The following is a 17,492-nucleotide window of genomic DNA, read 5'->3' as shown; positions in this document are numbered from 1 at the left end:
GAGAGTCCTCTTCACACACTAAGGTCAATTATGGAGTTCCACAGGGTTCAGTGCTAGGACCAATTCTGTTTACATTATACATGCTTCCCTTAGGCAGCATCATTAGAAGACATAGCATACATTTTCACTGCTATGCAGATGACACGCAGCTCTATCTGTCCTATACTCTGGGGCTGGAAACACTAAACCCTGCAGTTTTCTATAGATAAGTTAAAGTCTCCATTATTGGGGGCGTGGCCTCTTACACTGTCAACTCAGAGATCAGCTGAGCAAGATGCTGATTTTTTCCTGGACTTCTATCAAATCAGACCTCAGAGAAGTCGCCCCCCGCTGGACATTAGAAAGCATTCAGGTCTGAGCTGCTTCAGGACTGGGAGCTACATTTCTCTTTATAATAAAATAATAATAAAGAAATAAAGCTGATGATCCTGTTTTGTGACTCTCTTCTTTTCCTTTAAGACTCCTGTGACTCACGACGAGAGCCGCAGCTGCTTCCATCGAGTTATTTTGAGGTGATTCCCCGTCCTGCAGCTGCGCTCCAACACTTGGTGGTCAGGGTGAATTTGCTGGTATAACACCAGGTATCAGGTTTCATTCATCAGGTAAGAGCTGCTATGTAAGGAGACAGCAGGAGCTGTGTGTGTGTGTGTGTGTGTGTGCGTGTGCGTGTAGGCAGGTGGTGAGGTAAATGTCACTGGTGTTGTGTGCTTACCTGTCAGTAAAAAGAGAAGAGGAGTTTTTGAAAAGGCCATCTTTTAAAGGTCAGAGGTAGAGTCACAACTTCAGCACCTCGACACACAAACTGAGATCAGTGAACACAATGCTGGGATTTATCCCAGAATGGACCGTACTGTACTGACAGTCATCCATACAACAGCCCATCGTTACTGTTACTGAAGGAAAATTAAACTTAGTTTAACATCTGTTACTGACATAAAGGCAAAATTCACTGTTGTGTTATTGACTGCAATGACAATAAAGACTTATCTAATATTATCTTCAAACTGAAAAACAGGTGGATGAAAAGTGGATAACCGAAGAAATCCTGCTTGGTCTGTGAGGGCTTTAAAGATGGAGCCTCTGCTGAAGCGTACAGTAGATGACCACACAGCAACACCAACAACACCAGCACCACAGTAACCCAACAAAGAAGCAGACAGAGTGAAGAGTGCATCATCTTTTCCCTGAATTATTCCAGTTTTTCACCTTAAATTAACGATAATGTGAAAAAAGCCGCACTTATCCTTTTAAATGTGCATAACTGCGAATTCCTCCTTATCTGAATAAGCCTGCTCCACATCAGCACAGGTCTCTCCCTGGGAATGTATGGGCGGTTATACTCAGCCTTGCCTCTCTTAAGACCATGCTCCATATTTATGTGCACTGTTCGCAGGTTGTTGTAGTTTAATAGACTCTACATCGTGTGTAAATGGTCAGTAGAAGCATTTATAAGGCGGCCCAGGTTTATTAGCCGTCCCTCATTTCTGGGGCCGTTGGCCTCAAACTGTCTGTTTTACTACAAACATTAAAAACCAGAGAGTTTCTCCTCTTAACTGTCACTGATTATAACATGATGGATGATTTAAACCCTGCTCTGCTCATGCCTCATATTAAACACAGGAGTTATAAATTCTTTAGTCATGTTCCCCAACGCTGTTCTCGTGTCCCTGTGAGGATAAGTGCCTCCTGAGAGAAGGCAGGATTCACCTTTGACCTTTGAAGAAGCACGTATTTGTCACACAGATGCTTACAGCTGTCGAGTGTCTGATTGGGGACAAACCAGAACCCTGCATCAGTGGTCACATGACGCTGGTTATCAGCTCACTCACATGTGGAAGGGGCGCTGCTGCCAGCATCTGACCAATCACAAGCATGGATCAGTGTACTGACAGCAGAGTGGCTCTGCTCTGTCACTGATACAATCGATTCATTCAGTGTAAAAGTCACTTTTAGCTTTTATTCTGAAGCTGCTGTCAGGGTCAGCTGTACCTGCAGGTAGATCTGGCTTCCTGTCAGTCGAGCTGATTTTCTCGCCTCTTTGAAACCAGAAACAGGAAAATCAAACCAGCAGACCTCTTCATTCCACCTACTTCACATACAAGGGTCAGTTCTACAGGCAGAAACATGGGTGTGCCATGGGCTCCCCAGTTTCACCCATCGTGGCCAATTTGTACATGGAAGAAGTGGAAAAGAGGGCGTTGCTATCCTACCCTGGATCACCACCAAGCCATTGGTTCAGATATGTGGATGACACCTGGGTGAAAATCAAATCTCAGGACGTACTACATTTCACGGATCACATTAACTCGGTGGACCGGCACATCAAATTCACCAGGGAGGACATGAAAAGTGGCAGGTTAGCCTTCTTAGACTGTGAGATTTCCATCAGTAATGGGGGACATCTAAAAGCTGACGTGTACCATAAACCTACACATACGGATCAGTATCTAAGGTTTGACTCTCATCATCCACTGGAGCATAAACTGGGTGTCATCAGGACGCTACAACACAGAGCGAACACCATCCCCACTGACACAGCGGCCAGGGAGGCAGAAGAACAGCACATCAAGAAGGCCCTGAGTAAATGTGGTTATCCCAGCTGGACTTTTGTCAAAGCTGGGAAGGCTCCTAAAGAAAGCTCCAGCCGATCCAGGAGAGAAGGACAACCACTGCCTAAGAGAAAACCCATAGTGATCCCGTATGTGTCAGGAGTATCGGAGCAGTTGAGACGCATTTTTTCTAAACACCGGGTCTCTGTGGCTTTTAAACCCCAAAATACGCTGCGCCAAAAACTGGTCCACCCCAAGGATCGGGTCCCCCGACACAAACAGAGTAACATAGTGTACGCTGTTAAGTGCCAGGAGGATTGCCAGGATTTATACATCGGGGAAACCAAACAACCTCTAGCGAAGCGGATGGCACAACACAGAAGAGCAACCTCATCAGGCCAGGACTCTGCAGTTTATTTACACCTACAGGCCAGTGGACACTCTTTCAATGATGAGGATGTACACATCCTGGACAGGGAGGAACGCTGGTTTGAGGGCGGAGTCAAGGAGGCCATTTACGTGAAAAGGGAAAGACCATCTCTGAATCGAGGAGGGGGCCTAAGGGTACATCTGTCACCATCTTACAATGCTGGGATTGCAGCCATTCCCCAACTCTCTGTGAATGGGACTCATGGCCATTGATCAGTGTTCTTTGATCAGTGGGTTTTGGTCAGTGGTTGTTGATCAATGGTCATGAGAATTTGCATATTATGATTAAGGAACTGACCTCACAGCCCATTGTTCCTTCAGTGGGCTGGTTTCAGTCATTATGCAAATGTACTGTTTATAAGGTTTGGGGAAACCTGCAGTCAGCTGAGACTGAAGAAGTCACTTGGATGAGTGACGAAACGTTTCTCCCACAAAACGCTACGTCCAGATGAACAGATTCAACTTTTGGAAACCAGCAGACCGTCTGCAGGTTCCAGTTTCTGCTCTTTACACATAAATATCCAAACTGTCACCAAGGAAACGCAGAGAAAAAGGACAAAACAGAAACACAACAGAATAAATCCATTGTGGATTTATTGCTGTGGAAGTTCCTGTGTCTGTGACTGACGGTCAGACTCATCTGCTCTGATTGTCTGATAATTAACGTCGTCGTATGCATGCGCCCGTCTGTCAGCCTGATAACGACGTCCATAAAGTCGATGCAGCTCGAAGTCCCGCTGCAGAGCACTGAAACTACAACCTGAAGCGGTGTGTAAGTCTGAGTTTCTGCTGCTCGTCTCTTTAATTGGTGTCAGTCTGACATCATTGCTCTAGTCCAATCACCTTCCTGCTCGCCTTCTTTGAGCCAATCAGCCTCCACTCTGTGTCATTTAGATCTTTGCTCTCCCTCCTCCTATCTCCCCCTCCATCCTCAAAGCTCCATCCAAGCCTCGGGCTTCATCTTCACCGCCATCATGATAAAAACAATAACAGTCATTTAAAAAAAAATCTTTAAAAGCCTTTCAAAAATGATTTTGTGAACTTGGAAAACTAAATAAAATAGAAATCTGTCTTTATCACAGCCTGTCGGGGTGAGACGTGGACCCCGCAGCCGTCATCATCACAGTGGTGCGTGTCAGTGCATTTCATTGTGTTTGTGTGATGAAGGCTTCACGATACTGATTTTAATTATTCATATTTAATACAGATGCTATTGTGAATGATTCAGAGCTCGCTCTCCCTGATCAGCAGAGATATCAAACACAGCTTATTAGAAAATAAGCTCCTCCCACACAGATGCTCAGAGCCACGTCTCCATGCACGTGCGTGTGGATACATATCTGCAGGAAATCTGCTGATTTCAGCAGAGATGAAGTCAGAGTAGGATAAAGTGATTTTTCACATTTATTATGTGAAACATGGAGCTGCACAGGATCTGACCTGCAGTTTAACAGTCACAGTGGAAAATTCATTGATTCCCTGATGTGTAAAACTCTTCGATGCTGCACCACCAGAGGCTGCCGGAGGGGGCTGGTGCCACCCCTGCCCCCCTCCTGGACACACTCGAGTTAACACATGGCCAGAGGAACACACTGACACTCAGACCAAGGAAGAAACTAAGGAAGGAAATGAAAAAGGACACTGCTTTTTCTCTCTTCTTCCTCTCCCTCGGCTCGTCGGGCCGTCACAGAGCTGCTGTCACGTTTTCCTCTTACTCTGAATGCAAGATCACAAACTCCATGCCACAGTGATCTGATCTTCCCTTTCCCATCAAGTTTTCATGTCTTTACTGGATCCATCTTCATCTTTTCAGCAGCTTTTTTCTTCCACTCCAGCGCTGAAAAAAAGCTCAAATTCTTCTGTGTCCCATTTTTATTTTCACAAACACTCATTTATTCCCCTCTGAGTCCAAAAAACAAACATCAAAGTAAAAACAATCTGCGGCTTTTCTTATGTCACTTCCTGTTTGTATGCACACAGCAGCGTGCGTGCTCAGATCACTGATGAACCCGGTGAGCCTGTCAGACAGACAAAGAGAAGTCAGAGGAAATCAGAGGAACAGGTCTGATGGAGAGATGGATCCACATCATGGTCAGTGTGTGGGAGGAGGTCAGGAGGAGGTCCAGCAGTCTGCAGCCATCTGTGAGGCAGATCAGGTCAGTCACTGCTGTTGGAGAGCTTTGATAAACTGAGGAGTCTGATCCACCGTGCAGGATCATCTGGAAACATCAGCTTCATGTTTCAGCATGAAAATGATCCAAACACAGTGAAAGCACAGCTGGATAGAAACGCACGGGGGAACAGAGCTGGACCTCAGCATGACTGAAGCAGCGTGGGATCATCCTGACAGGGAACAAAACATCCAAAGAAGAGCTTTGAATGTCCTTCAAGGAGCCTCAGCAGGCTGTTAGTGAAGGCGAGTGCACAGCAGTCAGAATATAATGAAGAGATATTTTTGTTTCCAGGTGAAAACTGCTGACTGAGACGTCAGTCAAACAAACACGTGAAGCTCCTGCTGGGCTTTAACGCCACTGCTGACGCCGGGGGAGCTACAGATTAGAAACTGGAGCCATCGATGGAGGGCGTCCTGTCCCAAACGCTTAAAGACCAATCGGCACGCGTTAGCAGGACGCCGGTGATTTATGGGTGTTGTTGGATTTACATTTTATTATTGTCATTTGTATTGAGAAACATATAATCATTTGTGTTTAGAAGTATATAGTTGACTGCATATTGAAAGAATGTCTCATCCTAGGAGGTCTGTAACAACTCTGTGTAGCATGAAGAGGGGAGTGCGTTCACTCCTCTTCAGGGTGTCCTGGCATAGATCACACACCTCCTAGGGTCATGAGAAGAGGTCGTATCTTCTCTTTCTGATATATGGTATAGCAAACACACATATATCTGTTTGAGTGTAAGAGCCTTTTGTTCAGATGTACCGCTAGACTCCTGGCTCCAGCTTTGGGGAGTCTTCATGGGGTCACATCTTGACCCCACACACACACACACACACACACATACTTACATGACACACAGACAAGGTATTCTTTGTCCACATGCATACCTATGTAAGATGTCATATGTCAATGAACCTATGTATATTCATGTAACCTCAATAAAAGAGCAGTGTTACGGGGGAGCGGACGAGAGCAACTGGGGTCAAGCGAAGCGTTTGTCCAGTTCTCTCCCGTGCACGAGAAACATAAAGAACTTTGCCTGCTTGGTGCTTTTTGCTGTGTAACTGAATTGTCTTGAACGTTCCAGCGAATAGGTTTATGCTACAAACCTATCAGGTGTGGTGTTAGCAATAATGTGGGCCTTGTATCAGACCGTTGGGGTGAAGAAAGAGCTGAGCCAGAGTCAAAGTTTCTGGTTTCCTGTCCAGCCACAGTCAACGGACACCAGAATGAGGGGCCGCTAACAAGGATTGGGCATGTGGAAGTTTGTCAGACATGCCGACCTGGGCGGACACCCACAACCCACCGAAGACAGTGTAGTCTATATCTGCTGTGGTCAACAGCTCAGGATCCTCCACGAGGAACTGAAAAGAGCTGTTGGGGAGGACGGTGACCAGCTTAGCCTCCTGCTGCCGTGAAAAGAAGAAACTGAAAGATGAACGAAACGAGAATATTTGGCCTTCAGAGAGAAAAGCTGAAACTTCAGTTTGGTTTTAAGGCCAGTCCTGCACCATCTCATCCAGATGTGGCCCTCACATACATACTGAGCTTATTGCTGTCAGTGTTCATGCTCAGACTGAGAAACCAATGAAAGCAAAGCTGTAATACGGCGAGATGTTTGCACCATTTAATCTGTTGGTGACTCATGAAGATCATCGTGGCTGAAATCATGTTTGTGCTGCAGCAGAGAGATTTTATGGCTTCCCATCAACATTTTCATGCTCGGTACACAGACAGACGATCATCATTGGAATAATTGCAACAACACAAACAAACATTATTACTGAGCATCAGAAACTTTGTGTCTTCATGTGACTCACTAACACAAACATGTTTCTGCCCGCGAGGCCTCTGATTAGTTTCTGTCGGTGATTATTAGCCTCCTTCCTGCACAGCTGTTGAGCTCATTAGCTCCCCACTTTACACACACACAGACACACACACACAGTTGTATGATGGTTTTTGTTGCTATGTACACAGCTGTCCCGCCCTGTCATTTGTTTCTGTCGGTGACGGCGGCTGCTCGGCGGCGCTGAAGCTCTCGGGATGTCCTGAAACTTACTGACAGAAAAAACGTCACATGAAAAATCTTTATTTAAACTCTGAAAGAAATGACAACGATGACCATTATCGCCACCATCCTGACCCCACAGAGGAGAAACAGCTTTAGCATCGAGGAGCTGTGACATCTCAGCGAGCACACACCTGTGACAGGTGAGACACTCTGATGTCACCAAAGCGAAAACGGGGAGGAGACCCAGAAGGTTTGAAAGAAACTAACAGACCAGGAAGAGTGAAAGTAAAACTCTGTGATGCCCGGTGACACAACGAGGCTGAGTGTAACCCTCCAAACATTCCCAGGGAGGACTCCCTGTGACCTTAATATGCAGCCAAGCACAGGTGTGGGTCCCTCACACAGGTACGACAGCGCCTCTCTTGCTCACCTCTCAGGGCTGTTTGTAGTGTGATTTTCTGTCCGATGCTTTGCTCCCACAGTGATGATCTTCCTCTAATGAGCCTCACATCACTCAGTTTGTCTTAAAATAGAAAGTCTAGATTTGAAATAGTCTCTCAGCTGATGTATTCACAGTTTGGAAAAATGCTGCTCTGCACTGAATATTTCTCACAGTTGTACAGTTTGACGAGAAGATCAGGAGCTGATCGGTTTACTCAGGGATCAGCACCGTGAAGCAGGACTTCCTCTTATCCACGCAACTGTAGGTTTCCACAAGTATGGAGCCACTGCCTACTGACCAATCAGATCTCTGGAAAAAAATGGTGTCACCATTCCTGAAGATCCCTCAGAGCTCTGAGTGCCGACAGCAGGAGGAGAGTGTTTGATGATGAGCGTCAGTGTTTAATACAGACACATAATTCTCCACCAGTCTTATGGATAAACATGAATATGATGAATGATGATCCTCTAAATTTGTGACACGCCATTTCCTCTCCAGCTTACGAGTCATCTGCTTTAGGCTACGTGTTTGAGAATTATACCACGGAGTCAGGTACTTCTGATTTTTGCTTTGTGAATACAACCTAACAATCAGTCGTGTTTTTATCTCCGTGTGCTGTTTGACCAGTTTGACCTAGAGTAGCAGAGTAAAACATGTATTACTGCAGTATTACTGAAGGCAGTGGCTGAGAACTCATGTGTAAGAAAGCACAGCGATCATGTTAAGCACATTATGATGAGTACGACTGCTTTTAAACACTCGGTGCAGACTATAAACAGCTGATGGAGAGTTTCAGGGTTTCTTTCTTATCATCCAACTTTCATGTTAAAAATTGTTTTTCATGTTTTTCAGGAGTGATTAAAGGAGACACAGCACAGCTAAACCTCAGCATGTGGAGCCCACAGCTCCAGATAAACATTTCCACAGAGATGAATAAATCACCACTTAATATTCACAGACATTAAAAAGAACCAGAAGCTGCCGCTGACTCCAAACAGGAGTCGCCATCGTGGTCTGGCCTGCAGGACAGTGACGCTCCCTCTTCATCATCCTGGCCACAGTACTTCTTCCTGCCTGTAAGACCCACGCTTCACCCAAACATGGATCCGAGTACGGTGCAGCTAAACTAACTGCTGGGCTTGGGCTGCTCTGCATTTACATTGTGTTAGGCCTTCAGACACTCAGCATGCATGATGTGCTCAGGAAGGCCTCCACAGACAGCTGCATGCACACGAAGCATCGGCGCTGCGACAGTGCACAGAAACAAAGTCAGAATAATCCACAGGATGGATTGTCATTATTAATTAGTTCAACATTATCTGTCCGTCCATCCAGAGTCCAACAGGTGTGCATTAGGAGGCCATTATGACTCAGTGCTGGGGTGAAAAAGTCACACTGAGCATGCTCACAGATTACTTGGTACTCTTACATTTGTTCTAACCGATGCTGTGAAAAGAACACGAGAGAAGAAAAGAAATGCCAAAGCAGATCAGGATGTGCAGCTAACAGAGGAAACCCCCTGAGCAGCGTGTGAGCAGCGGGTGAGGACGAGGGGAATGCGATCTTCTGTGAAGCCGGTGCCTCGCTGCAGTGGCAGCTCTGTGTAAGTCCAGTTTACTGTCCCTGCTTGTAGCTCATATCAGTCTGAGCGTGCTCATCTAACCACCCCACCGCCTCACTGTCTGTCTTAAATACAGGAGACAACTTTACAGGCAGCACAAACACTCAGCGTTACAGCGTGATGTCAGCACGCCAAGGTGCTAGCGTCAGAGTTTTCACTGCAAGTCTACAAGTCTGCAAACAGGAAGTCTGCACAAGGAAAAACGTTTCTTTATCCGCAGACACCTTATTTTGGTGTAAGGGAGGAAAAACGTCCACATTTGTGACTTTAATGGCTTTAATTTGGACACATTCATGTGCTATTGTGCCCTAATATCACTAATATCTACCAGGAGGAAGTGTCATTGTTTATTCTGTACTGTATATATTTATACAGTACACTATATATATATATATGTATAGCAGTGAATGAACAAAAGAGGAATCTGTTTGGTGGGTATCACCCTTTGCCTTCTTCTAGGTACACTTGCGCACAGATTTTGAAGGAACTCGGCTGGTAGGTCGTTCCATCTTGGAGAACTAACCACAGATCTTCTGTGGATGTCGGCTTCCTCACATCCTTCCGTCTCTTCTTGTAATCCCAGACACACTCGGTGATGTTGAGATCAGGGCTCTGTGGGGGCCATGCCATCACTTCCAGGACTTCTTGTTCTTCTTCACGATGAAGATAGTTTTTAATGACTTTGGCTGTGTGTTTGGGCTCGTTGTCCAGCTGCAGAATACATTTGGGGCCAATAAACAATCATTTATATCATTCTTTGTTTACAGCATTTTTTCCACACCTACCTAAAACTGTATGTCCAAAACAAGCTTCTAAAGTCAACCAGCAAAGACATTATTTAAAGTCAGGTCATCTCTCCTTCAAGGTGGTCTCCTGCTGCAGATCTGGAGCTCTCCCAGCACTGCTGCTGTTCCTAACAGCGTGTGAGTGCGGGATATATCCAGGAAGTCCATGGATTCATCTCACACAGTCCCTGAAACACTCCTGGCATCTGAAACCTCAAATTCAGAGTTTTGTGAAGTTTAAATCAAACTTTAAACATTCTGCTTTGGTTGTTCAAAGTTCTTAGTTTGTATTTTTTCCAAGTTTTTCTTTTATTCTTCATACTTTGTATTTGGGTTTGTGGACTTATTCATATTAGAGTCTGAGCTTTACTCTAATCTAGCGCCCGTCAGCGTCCCCTTATATCTTGTGGAGCCTTTGTCTCTGTGTTCTTGCTATGTGCTGTTTTATTTTGTTATGCCTTGCTTTTACTTTTATTTCCTGTGTGTCATTATTAGCTCTAGTTCAGCTGTGTTTTGTTCCCCCGGTGTCTCCGCTCTGTGTATATACAGAGTCTCTGATAACGACTTTGAGCTCTAACAAAAAACAAGGATTTGTTAGCCTGTCGTGTTGTTGATCAGGACAGGCTGTGATGTCACAGGTTTCTCCTCAGGTGAATGTTCTTCAGGGTATTTCAACACCACCGACTGTCAGCGTTAGCCATCTTTCCCCACACACTCAAAATAACTTCCTGAAGTCTAAGCGAGTTTTTTAAATGATCACAGTGACAGTACCAAAGACTGTAAATGTGTGTTTGAAAGGTGGCCTGATCAAAGAAGCCCCACGGAGACATCGAGTGCTTCAGACGCTGTAAAATACACACCAGTCAAATGAAAGGTTCACACAGATCAAAGGAGGATCTGATCGATGCCTCGAGCTTTCTTTGTTTGGACATAAACAGAACGAACTCGTTTGTTTTCTCAGTCAAACACTTGCACATTTTCTCTGATCAGATTTAATCTGTGTGTTTAAACTCAGCGTCAGTGTGTGATCATTTCTGCAGCTTGACTGGTGACCTGCAGGAGATCAGAGAGCGACATGCTGAACGCCCGAGGTCGCTTTCATATTAAACACAAAATATGACTCGTGTATTTACATTTAGTTTGGATGGGAGTTTCTTTTCTGTGATGTACAGAAGTCCTAAAAAGCACCAAATGAGTCTGAGAGGAGCTCCTCTCATCACGGCAGCTGATCACGTGATGCAACCACAGATCAGCCTGAAGTCCTGAACAAGCACTTTGTTCTTTACCAAGTCTGACTTCATGTAAAGATGGACGTCACTGAAGGCGTGAAGTAGTGATGTGCGATCAGTGTTGGGAAGGTTACTTTTAAAATGTATTCCACTACAGATTACAGATTACATGCCCCAAAATGTATTTTGTAACGTATTCCGTTACGTTACTCAATGAGAGTAACGTATTCTAAATACTTTGGATTACTTAATATATTATCATGCTGTCAAGAGATGTACTCTAAGACACTTCTTCAGCTGAGAATCAGAGAGGAGAAACACACAGTTTTACTTGCATGCAAGGGCAGCCACAGAGCACTCGCACTTGGAGTGAGGGCTCCGAGACTCGCGCTCTGCCACTGCCCTGGTCTTTATTTATACACAAGAAGAGTAATACAACAGTGAATACGTTTGTTCAGTGGAATGTTGATGCGTGAGCATGTGCGAATATGTGTGTGTGTGTGTGTGTGCGCGTGCCAGGAGAGGCTCCTCTACCTGGTACAAAGTGAAACTGCTTATTAAGCTCTTATCTAGCAGGTACTGCTCCTTCCCTGCATGATAACAGGTCACAGTGAACGAAAACAGTCTGAGTTATAAAGAGGTCATCATGCAGTATTCTATCATATGCAAACTTATATCATTAAAAGCTTATACTGACTATTGCTATGTGATTTAGTACTATTACTGGAGGTCCGCGGCTCCGAACCGTAGTAAAGGGACCTCTGGCTAATACGTCGGACTCGTAGCCTAAAACTAGCTTTACTTTGTTGTCTGGGTCACTTTGCTAGCGAGAGACAGAGAGAGGCGTTGAAAGGCTGCTCCAACGGAACTTATTGTTTCGGAGGAAAACACGAACACAGTGTACAGTCGAGTCTTAATAGCTTACTTACAGCTGGGCTCGTCAGGCACTCTTCTTGGCTGCTGTGGTTATTATTATATTTACATGCTTCCAGCTCTCGTTTTTGCTCCGTGACAGCTCGGACTTTTCCTTTCTCTCCCTCCCTCGCTCACAGACACATAACGTGTATGGCAGTCCATTCTCCCTGCAGCACGGACTACACTGCCCATGATGCTACATTCTTTAGGGCTATGCCTGTAGCATTCTGCCTATTAGCTTAGCACAACAACAACAACAAAAAGCGCTCTCTCACCCAGGAAACACACAGTCGCAGAGAGAGCGCGTCACCCTGTAACCATGGCAACTGCAACGCTGCCGCCTGGAACAACAGAACGTAGCTGTCAAACAAAACCCAAACAGTCGTGTAATCCATTTATTTCAACAAAGTAACTGTATTCTAAATACCACCTTTTTAAACAGTAACTGTAACGGAATACAGTTACTCATATTTTGTATTTTAAATACATAACGGCGGTACATGTATTCCGTTACTCCCCAACACTGTGTGCGATACCACTGATTTCCTTTCCGATCCAATTCCAAGTAAAATTCAGGGTGGTATCAACGATGCTGATCCGATACCAATACTTTGTTCAAAAGCTTAATGTGTTATTTTATTTCAAATTATAGCTTCATAATGATTACAGGACATCAGACTACTTGGTCTTATTGTTTAGTTATGAAGAATTATCACATAGAAATAAAAAAACCTGAGGTTAATTGACGCTACTTGAACACGTATATATCTTCCCTGGACATTTCAACAACAACATTCAACATTCAACATTCACACTCATTCACAGTCGTGCTCCTCCACACTGCAAAGGCAATCAGGCAGCTAATTGGGGAGAGGGTAGTGTGCCATGACTTATGAGATGAAATCTCTGAACACATTTTAATCACCACTATAGCACTGTGATTGTTGCTTTCCACAATAATTAGTTAACACAACAAAACACACCCTTCAGCTTGTCGTGTGTTTTGAAACTGGGTTTTTGGAGACCTGGTATGTCAGTGTTTCTGTCTGTAAAGCACACAAAAAGGTTCGGACATTTTTCATAGTGCACGTTTGAGGTTTATTTTTTCCAAAGGAATAATTGACACAGTTCAGGGGGCTACATGTTGAACTTGAAAGATAAAAGCAAAGTATCAATCCAATCGTGCTAGTATCGATGCGATACCAATACTAGTGTTGGTATCGATACTATCGATATTTGGATCGATCCGCCCACCTCTAGCATGAAGCCTGCCGTCCAGGTGAGAGTTGGCCTGCTGCTCACCTGATCTCTGAGGACTTCATGGTGTCAGTTCAGGTCTTATCCGGTTGTTCAGTGATGACGTGACGAATCCTACTTCCGGGCCTAAAGTAGTCTGCGTTTAATATGGCTTTTGTGTTGTTAACATGTTTAATGTTTTGTATTTTCTTCTATTTAATCTCAAAAAGCTCCTAAAAACAGTCAGTGATCACTGTTGACCTCCCTCGGCTTTTATTACTGCTAATCATTTATTTAAGCTCAGTTTTTAAAACCTTACGATGTAACTACAGCACAGCCCATGCAGCAGTATATGAATAACTAACCTCGTATTGTGGATGGATTATCTCACTTGTTCTCCTGGCTGAAGTTTAGTCCTTTTACAGCATCCTGCCATGCTATTACATTTGTTCCTGACCACTGAGAACACTCACGTTAACTTTTATCGAGTGGAAAAAAAGTTAGCTTGTTTATATTATGCTAACATAGCTGTGTCGCTAGCGGTCACGTAGCACATCATTATATAGCAGCTAGCCAAACTTCAGTAACCCTACAAACGTCACTGCTGTTTAGTTTTCTGTCTTCATTTATGTTGGAAGTGATAGCAGAGCTGTACGTTTGAATTTTTTTCCAAAACCCCGCAGTCAGGACATGCTATATTGTATTTAGATGGAAGCTAGCGAGCTAACTTCCTGCTAACTTCTAACGCCGTTAAATGTCATAAATTCCATTTTCATGGATGCCTGGATGTTAAACTCAATTGTTACACCTGGTAGAGCAGAACACTGATCATTTTATTAAAGATGAAAGACTTTAGACAGTTTTTCAACTCTCAGTAATGCCACAGTGATCGTTTGATATATGGACCTGCAGCGGAGTTTAGGCCCAGACACGGCCAGTGACGTCAGACTGAACAACCGGATTGATGAAAGCCTCATTTTGAATTTTGGTATCAATCGATACAGAGCCGATACTTTTAACCTTTTAAAGGCAGATTATGCAGGAGAGAGCAGGGGGTCACGATTTATGAGATGAATCATCATCTGTAAATTATTAACACATTTTAATGACCCCTGTGAATTAAGACAATAAAACACACCCTTCATCTTTTATTTTGAAATGTGCCTGTGTCAAAGGCTCAGCTTCTGTAGTTTAAATGTGCTTCAGGCTATACATCAAAACACTTCATATTTATATAACACAGTTCGGTGGGGTAATTTCTGCACTCATAGGTTACCAAAAAGCTTCAGGGGCTTTACTACCGCCCTCTGGACGGGAGTGCAGCTAACACTGAAAAATAATTTAACCCAGAAAAACAGAGTCCGAGTCAGTCTGCGCTGCAGAGACGGTGTTTTCCTGTAAGCTAAACGTGACACATCCTCAGTGAGGACGTGACGCTCACTCTAAGGCCTTTACTCCAAGAAAATTCCAGAATAAAAGCTGGAAATGAGCTCACTGAATTAGCGTTAAATGTGTACCATCTGACACCAGCGGCACTAACCAGACCGGCTATACCTGATAAAATAAGAGCTCCCGGGGAGGCTCAGCTCAGCGGGAGCTTTGAAGAGCGTGTTCAGGATAATGAGAACAGGCGTTATTTACCTGCTGGGAGTTTCTGCACTGAGAGTCCATCCAAATGTCAAACAGTCTATTATCTGCAGCTCATCACACCTCCTCCTCCTCCTCACAGCTCCTTTCGCACCTTCTTTTCTTCTTCTTTCTCCCCACCCTGTGCAGCAGACGCTCGTCAGCGTCCCGCCCACACACAGGCTTCCAGTAACCATAAAGTAACGATGGGGCAGATATCGATTCGTTGTGTCTGTTTTTATGGATTTTTATTGCAGATTTGAAAAGCTCCAAAGTGCCATCCACATAATGGTGCACTTTACCTGCAGTGAGATAATTAGAACAAAATGTCCTTTAAAACCATTCTGACATCATCCTGCTTTCCAGAGGAGCCACAGCGTTTACCCGCTCACACATGCAGCTCCTCTGCTGTCCCGGTCACAGGTAACAGGATTATTGAGCACATGCACACCTGTCCTGAATGTGAGCATGTCACGTTTTTTGCCCTGTGAACCACATTCAGAGTCACTCTGAGGGATGCATGTGGATGAGCTTCGGTCCTCAGATCATCAAGCTCCTTACGCATCACCAGGTGGACAACCGTTATTGGAGGATGTGGTCCAGATTTAGAGCGATGGCAGAAAAACTCAATAAACCAGAGAAGGGCAGAAGCCTGACAGCTACGAAACTTCAGAACAGAATGAGAAAAATTAGCCTTCCACACTGACACTCACCTGTGTGTGTTCAGTCTTCAGAAAACTGCCTGAAGAGAATCGCTGCTGTGCCTCACACAGTGCACAGCCAATCAGAGTGCTGGATCACAGGGCTTGCCTGAATGTTGGGGTTGTTGGGAATCCTCAGGTGCTTTACTATATAAAGCACCTGAGGTAACTACTGTTGTGATCTGGGCCATTATAAATAAAATGGAAAGAAATCAAATAAATGGAACAGACTCGTCTTTGTTGTTCTGACATTCTCTGAGGGTGAGTAAAAGGTTTGATTGTTTTTATCCTGCCGGCCTTTAAGGTTTGGATTTCAGTCTGTAGCCCTGCACCTATGAAGCTTCAGCAGAAACAGACCTGGCCCGTCACTAAATGATTACAAACTAATATCCAGCCAGAGACAGAACCTGGGACAGATAACAGACAGCTAAACAAATGAATCTCCTTGTTTTATCTCTTGCACCCTCATTACTGTCTGGGTTTCTATCCAGCAGCACACTGACCTGTCGCTGCCCTGAGTCTTTGTAGTGCCTAATGATGGCGTTACATGCTGTTACAGCAGGTGATTAAAAACATCATCCATTAAAAACTGAGCAGAAGACAAAGAGAAAGATGAAATTACAGGAGAAAAAGTGATGAAACAAACACTTCAGAGCCTGCCTGAGGTGGCGTCCACTTCACCGCTCAGCACAGCAGCATGTTCTGGTTCAGTCATTAACGCTCACAGTCAGAGAGCAGTCCTTTCAACGTCACAGCTTTGGGGAAATTAAAGAGAAAAATACATTTCATGTTGTTCCAAAGCTCATCCATCCTCCCACAGCCTGTACTTGTTATTCCGTCTTCAGGAGCTTGAACACGATGATGGAAAAGAAGCATGAAAGATCTGATTGCACAGTAAACATTAGAAACAGGAGCAGGTTTTGCCTGTGATCCTGGGAGCTGTGGTATCCCTGGTTGGGTCTCTTAATCAGACCCATAGGCGGGGCCAGACGGAGGGCCAATCAGGACAACTTCAGTGACCTCACCTGAAGAGGGAAATCAGTGCCACCTCATGGAGTCAGACCTAGTATCTGTGGCTCGGCCCAAATGGATAACTGAAGCACTGGGGTGGCTGGGTGATGTGACCCCCTGCAGACTGCCTTGTGGGATACAGCACTGGTTGGGAGGAACTGGGACCAGTGAGACTGTGTTCCATACTGGGCCTGGGCTCATGTCTGAGCTGGACTCTTTCCTTTGCCAGACTGACTCATGGTCAGAAGTGCTGGATTGCTGTGGGGATGCTCACATGCCCCCGGCTGAGCGCCATTGTCCTGTCACAACCACACCACCCTGATTGGTTTACAGTAGTCAATCCTTTAGTGGGATCCTGGAAAAGCTTCTCCGGGGAAACTTTGCTTTTGTTTGGGTGACGCCTGGAGAGGAGGGATTGAACGTGCCTGATCTGAACCACAGAGGTGTTTTATGATTGGACTCCTGCGTAGATCTGGGTCATCCAGAACAAACACACTATTCTAGCCTCATAAGTGCACTCGATACCACAGCACAGCACGACAATGAGTGACGTTGTTCGTGAATCGTGTGATCTGTAGCCTTACTTCCTCTACAGCAGGCTGATGAACCAGCCAGAGCTGTCCCCTGATCACCACCCAGTGGTAAGGACGTCAGTCTCTGTTTGTTTCTGAATAGAGCTCCTGCTCCTCCACAGGACGTGATCAGGATGCTTCCTGTTTCCTTGGGAGGATTTTTAAGCATGCCCAGCTGGGAGGAG

At 44.9% G+C, this 17,492-nt stretch overlaps 1 protein-coding gene across 1 annotated transcript in view; it reads right to left on the bottom strand.

The window, feature by feature from the left end:
- Positions 1-15,142, bottom strand: part of LOC100695032 (ras-related protein Rab-7L1) — a 61,898-nt gene extending 46,756 nt beyond the window's left edge. Inside the window, exon 1 of the mRNA XM_025901942.1 lies at positions 15,039-15,142. Coding sequence (XP_025757727.1) covers positions 15,039-15,068 — 30 coding nt within the window. The 5' untranslated portion in view covers positions 15,069-15,142. The remainder of the gene's footprint in view (positions 1-15,038) is intronic.
- Between the last annotated feature and the right edge of the window lie 2,350 nt (positions 15,143-17,492).

The sequence above is a fragment of the Oreochromis niloticus genome, linkage group LG20 (genome assembly GCF_001858045.2).
Source record: "Oreochromis niloticus isolate F11D_XX linkage group LG20, O_niloticus_UMD_NMBU, whole genome shotgun sequence".
In the NCBI taxonomy this organism is placed as follows: Eukaryota; Metazoa; Chordata; class Actinopteri; order Cichliformes; family Cichlidae; genus Oreochromis; species Oreochromis niloticus.
The sequence above is the reverse complement of the archived record's forward strand: the minus strand, read 5'-3'. Positions and strand labels throughout refer to the sequence as shown.